The 6,387-nt window shown below is 38.7% G+C and overlaps 1 protein-coding gene across 1 annotated transcript; it reads right to left on the reverse strand.

Annotated features, from left to right (window-relative positions):
• Positions 1 to 401: 401 nt before the first annotated feature.
• LOC124393140 (inhibin beta B chain) lies at positions 402 to 5,292 on the reverse strand. The gene is made up of 2 exons (XM_046860576.1): positions 4,137 to 5,292; positions 402 to 3,116 (listed from the first exon to the last, which is right to left on the reverse strand). Exons 1-2 carry the CDS (start codon positions 4,546 to 4,548, stop codon positions 2,356 to 2,358), a joined length of 1,173 nt encoding a protein of 390 aa, XP_046716532.1. The 5' UTR covers positions 4,549 to 5,292; the 3' UTR covers positions 402 to 2,355.
• Positions 5,293 to 6,387: the final 1,095 nt, after the last annotated feature.

The raw sequence follows: 6,387 nt of genomic DNA on the forward strand, positions 1-6,387 counted from the left end.
TTGTTTGAGACCTGTGCTGATGCCTTTGCAGCCAGGAGGAAGGCCTGAGACATTCTGCTTCTAGACCTTGTTGAAGATAGTCATTGGATAGTTCTGATAGGACCTATCCTGAATGCACTTATGCTTTAGGAGCCACACTTCATAAGTGGGTTCTGTTACAAATTCCTCCTTTTACATAGATACTCTCTATTCTTCTGAATTCATGTACTTCATCATAGCCATGTGCATTTGAATCAGACTCTAGTCTTTCTCTGGCCCTTTTCATGACTGTCATTGGTGTGTTTCTTGATTGTGTCCAGGTGTTCTTTTTATATTACCTGTTGTCTCTTAGGTTGGTGAATTGTTTCCTAATTTTGTATGAATTTGGTAAGTAATATGTATTACTTTTGTCTCTTTATTAACAGTCATTAATAAACACTACATTAATTTTATGCAATTGTGTCCTTCTTTATCCACTTACTGCACATTACAATATGCAACAATTATTACATCCCAATTAATAGATATCTAATTCTGATTACAGAACTATGCAATTTGTTCAGTTTTTGTAGCAAATTCTGATAATAGGTTCATTATAAATGTTTTGGATGTCACATTTTTGCACAGCTTATCATTAAATAATTAAATAGTAAAAAATTGTAGTGTTCAGTAGACTGTGAATATAAAAATACAATAAGTTCTTAAAGTTTTTAATAAATTTCATAGTAGGTTTAGGCCTTGAAAAAAAAGATGAATGTTTACTTGACAAATATAGATGGTTCATAGAAAAACTAATTCAGGTGTTTGCCCAAGCAAACACACTCTTTGCCTTTCAGACATTATTGATTTTAAAGGGTTCAAAATCAGTGACAGAGCATATACAGATATGAACTAAACAAATTAATATTTTATGAATCTGTTTTAACATTTAAAATATTGATGTGTTCATTAGTTTTTGTAACCCAAACTGATGCATCTGGCTCAACCTCTGGGCTAGGCTCTTTTTTTTTCAAATGACAAAAATATGGGGTCATATGACAAATATGGGGTGAAGATATGGGCTATCAGATTCAAGATTGAATATAAAAGAAAAACCGCTAATAAACCATTTCATTTAATAGGTTAAATATTTATTTCTTTGAAATAGAAAAAAATCTATAAAATTACACTGTAGAGTACAAGATTATCAAAATAGAATACTTTAGGAAAATAGTACATTGTTACAAAATTATATAAATTATATTAAAAATGACTTTTCTGAGAACTCGTAGTATTGGCATTTAGACATAAGTTACTGTGTATTTACTACTGTGTAATACTAAAAAAAAAAAAAAACAGTATGCATGTGAATCTTTAAAAAACAAGCAAACAAACAAAATAAAGCATCTAAAACTAAGCATTATATTATTACATTTTGACAGATAAAGTGCAGCCTCAAACATGAAAAAAAGCTTTCCTGGAAATCCTACAAGTGTTTAATTCAAACATAGACGTTATAAAGGCAGAAGTTACATAAGCCTGCCATTAAAAAGACTTTGTTCTTTTTCTGTGGCCATGATGGTGAAATCAAGAGATGTGTAAACATGGAATATGAAGCAAATGATGATGCCATAACCCTGAAACATTCCCAAGCTAATATATTTTAGGACAGGAAGTGCTTTAACAATCAATCATAAGAAAACTTGTTTTGAACCATAGGGAAATGTTCTCTTTGACTTCCATGGTTTGTGAAAAGTCTAAAAAGCTTAACAATATCTAAACAACAGTAACATGTCTAAAGAACAAGTCTTAAGTTAATAAAAAGTAAAAAGACATCTATATCATACATGCACAGACAGCACAAACACACATACACACACATACACCATTTGCAAATGCTAAACGTAACAAAAACAGTACATAAAAAAGATTTGAGAACTTTGGTAAAACAGATGTTTCGTCTGGAATGCAGATTCAGACATAATATCTAAGCCTTACAATCCAATAGCCAGCAGACATCACTATTCCATTTACCACCATGTCTTCTTAGACCTTCATTTTAGCATGTGGCAATAATTAAATGTTTACCCATCTCATTGGGTAACCAGGCAGAGGTCAGGCCAGTGGCCTCAGATGAAAACTAATCAAACAGTACAGTGAAAGGACTTAAAGCCTCTCTATAATTGCTTTAGAGGTGTCAGTTCAGTATATATAGGTGATTTGAATGGAAAAAGAACAGAATGATTTATAAAAAAAACTCTGTTCTGTTGGGTTGCTTTATATTATTACTGCACATATGTTTCCATGGGTATTTGAATGTGTGTTTACAATCTCAGAACCTTTATGGTAAAAGTGTCTTTCTGCAACATGAACTTGACTCTAACACTCCTTATGGGTTTATGTGCACCCACAGGACTCCACGATCATATCAGGTACATCAATCTTTACAATGCTGTGCTGTGAGTTAAAATAGACCATGGAGAGTGGACGTCTCTGGATGGGAACACAGCAGGACGAGACAGCTGTGTGAATGCCATTGGCTTTCAGCTGGCTGAACACTGTGGCATGGAAGGAAGAAGCAATGCCTGGTGAGCCGGCCAGGTGCTGTGGGCACTGGCCCATACAGTAGTTCATGTGGTAGCCCTCAGGAGCAATGATCCAGTCCTGCCACTGGATGTCCTGGAACTTGATGTAGAAGTCTTTCTTGCAACAGACACTGACGTCATCACCACAGCTCAGAGAGCGCTTGCTCAATGTATGCTTGGGGTCATCATCACGAAGCTGCACCTGTGCCACCAGGTAGGACCTTTGGGATACATCAGCACTACTCTGGCTGCACAGGTCTTGGCCTTCCACCTCGCAAAGCACTTCCAGCTGCAAATGCTCCTGCCCACCATCCAAGAAGGCCTGCATGGTGCGGGTGATGGGAAAGGTCTGCCACCCACCCCGTGATATCTCAATGTTGCGCTGGAGCAGGAGGGTTCGGTTGCCACTGCTCGTGTCTGACAAGTACACCTGAGCAGAGACTCTGCCTGCTGGAAGGGGACTGTTGGCTGGGCGAACATATACCCACAGGGAGGATTGCAGCACCTGGATGCTTTGACCTTGCTCCTGCAGAAATTGGAAGGACAAGATAGAGCTGGTCCCAATGGCATCATCTGGAAAGAAAGAAAAACTTCCTTTATAAAAAAAAAAAAAAAAAGACAAATAGATGCAGGAGCAGGAAGACATGAAACTAATGGATCGTAATAGAAGTGAAGAAGAGACAAAGGATTAAAGGTTTGAGGGGATTGAGAAACATAAAGTTTTAATACAATTATTTTGTCTGTATACTATTTTTGACACAAATACATAAGGAAATCAACAGCAAGAATATTTACAAACTATTAGATTAGATTAAATGAATTGCGGGTATTTCAACACTGCAAGATTTGTTCTTTAGGAAGTTTTGACTGCTGTTTTTTACAGATATAACCTGCCTTAATAAATCTACACCTTAAGTTGTTAGAAAGACCTCAATTAAGAATTTGTGAAGTAAGTTGTAAATGAAGTGCCACATTCATGGCATTGTGAGTCACAGCTAATAACTGTTAAAGCTGACACCAAAATAGCAGGTGTTTAGATTCCATTCTTGTACACTCTTAAAACAAATCTAATCTTAAAGCCTCTGTGTAAAACCCAGCAGCTGAATGCTTCCTGGTCATAATGACTAGCAATAAGAAGTTCAGAACTCCTAAGAATCCTTGAAGAACCCGTAGTTGGTGCAAAACTGTATTCAAAAGATCGGATAACAAGGGTTTCCAATCTTATCCAGTAAAGACTGGAGCGGGTTTTTTCTTTTCAAGCAAGCAGGAGCCACAACTGAGTCTATTGAAAGTCAAGACCAATTAGAGTATACAGGTGGAAACAAACGTGGCTCCTGCGTAACTGGAATGACAAAATGATAGTATGTCAACGACATAAATCATTGTGGTCATTATTAGGATATGTTCAAAATATTTTTTGTAAAAAAAAATTCCTTAAAAAAAAAACTTTAATAAACCAAAAGTGTACAGTTGCTTTGCGTGAAACACTACTGACATACTGACACACTAAACAGTATTGATTTTAGTATTTACTAACTACTAATATTATGCTGGTTTCTTGAGTCGTTTTTCATTCCAAATTGAACTCCTTACCTATGTTAGCGAAACTGACAATCTCGTACGACTGGTCTGTTTGCTGTGCGCTCGCCAGGTTGTTCTCCAGCTCCACTGTCCCGTCCCCCCGGACGCGTCCCGCATTCAGTTTGCGCAGGGCAGTGGCGAGCGCGGCGCGCGGCAGCGTCTGCGTAATGTTGGGTCTCTCGCGCAGGTGCAGTTTGCTCAGGATCTGCTTTTTGGCCAGTTCGATGAGGAACTGCGCCTCGGAGCCCTTGTCCATTTGGTGAACACCACACGTCGTGCAGCCGGTCACCGCGCCTAGGCCCTCGGGCACGAGTGCGCTGAGCAAAACGAGCCAGGTGAAAACAATGCCGCGCCACCCATCAGCACACAGGTATGCCCACACAGCAGGATAGAAAAAAGAGACCGGGGCCGAAGATGAACACATTTTGGAATCGGTCCTTTGGCATTCACAAGAATGTGGGGCTTTGAAGGAGAAGAAAAAGAAAAAGTGATGCTGTCGCTCAGAGGTGAAGTGACTGTGGAGACCGGTGTGTGCCAGAGGCTGAACAAAAACTGGGGTAATCCACCAAAAGTTATGACACGTCCAAAGAGCGCACCAATGAACGAGTCAGGACGCGCGCGCGCACGCACTCACGCACGCACTGTACACACACACACACACACACACACACACAGAGAAGGGGTAAAGAGAGTGAGACAGCGAGAGAGAGAGAGAGAGAGAGAGAGAGATACTGTATATGCAATAAAGAGTATTTATTATTACTTCTGTCTATGCGCACACGAAAGCCAAAAGAAGAGACCCACAACATGCAGTATAGCTACACTAGAAGGCCCAAATTGCTGGTCCTTAGTCAGTGCATCACTTGCAGTGAGAGTGAGAAGAGCTAGAGATTGAGACAGAGAGAGACAAAGAGAGACACAGAGAGCTAAGTCCAGAGCTCATGATCTTTATCCCAATGACCTCCATCCTGCCACACATCCAAACTAAACAGTCAGCTTTAGGAAAGCATGCGGAAGCACGTGTTGTAAATATCATGCAATCGGCTGTTCACCTCTATGGGAAAGAATAGACCCTAATCTAACAGACTTTCAGGGTCGGGGACTGGAGGCAGCTATTTTTATATGGCTTGCTTGCTCTTGCTGCTGAAGCTGTGACTTGAGTGAGAATAAAGCTCTGCACATATATATATATATATATATATATATATATATATATATATATATATATATATATATATATATATATATATATAAAATGTGTGTGTGTTTAATGACTGCATTCGCACAGATTATTTTGTGATAACCAGACAATTTTCCCTAGAAAGCCTGTTCGCCGCCTAGCTGTGGGACCCTGGAGGTGCAACAAATGTTACTTGGGCTACAGTCCTCGAATATCTCGAAGAAACTCAGACCTCATTAGTCGAATAAAAAAAACAATAGAGGCATGGGACATTTTACCTTTCACACCGAAGCTGGTCAGGGAGACAGAGGGACTCGTTCCGGTCAACAGATTGGTACATCATACCACCCCCTCCAAAAAAAAACACAAACTAAACTTTTGTGTACCAGCAGGATAAGGTTTTAGTTGAAGCAAGCGAATTTTCAGGAAAAGTCCACAAAAATAGGACATGCATTACACAAACCCCATCCTTTGCTGAGAATTTTAACCCTAGAGAGAAAGAGAAAGAGAGAGAGAGAGAGAGAGAGAGAGAGAGAGAGAGAGAAATTATCTATAAAAAAAAATTGACATTCAATTAGCACAATACAATTAAATAACACAAAATCACACAATGGGTAAGTCAGTCTGCCAGGTGAGAATAAGGTTACAAGAAGGTTACATTTGGCACAAATGCTTTCCATCAGAGGATTCAGAATAACTTTCACAACACATATTTTAGAAATATAATGCAAGGAAACTAACTTTCATTGTGTGTGATTGCACCCACAAGGTGCAGCAGAAAGGTGCATGGATTAATGCTGTATGGTTTATTTTATTTTCCTTAAATCCTCTTATATCTATCATCTTATAAAATTGTATTTCTATTATTCCAGGTAAAGGATACACATTAAAGGTGCAAAAGACAAACATATCACGACAGTGCCTGAAGAAAGATACTGTTTATAATTAGCATTAGCATAGAGTGTACTTTCTTTTCTTTTTTTTTAAACATTACACAAACAATTGAATCGTGCAGTCATGCAACAGTGAGTTAACCTGTACCTTGGACTGAACAAGAGCAGATCTGGATTTTACAGGTGGCCT

Source organism: Silurus meridionalis, chromosome 1 (genome assembly GCF_014805685.1).
Source record: "Silurus meridionalis isolate SWU-2019-XX chromosome 1, ASM1480568v1, whole genome shotgun sequence".
NCBI lineage: Eukaryota > Metazoa > Chordata > Actinopteri > Siluriformes > Siluridae > Silurus > Silurus meridionalis.

Excerpts from the sequence above, each read along its gene's own strand:
- LOC124393140 (XM_046860576.1), bottom strand. The coding sequence starts at position 4,548 with ATGTGTTCATCTTCGGCCCCGGTCTCTTTTTTCTATCCTGCTGTGTGG. Across the intron at positions 3,117-4,136 it reads TGTCAGTTTCGCTAACATAG|ATGATGCCATTGGGACCAGC; the intron begins GTAAGGAGTTCA and ends CTTTCTTTCCAG.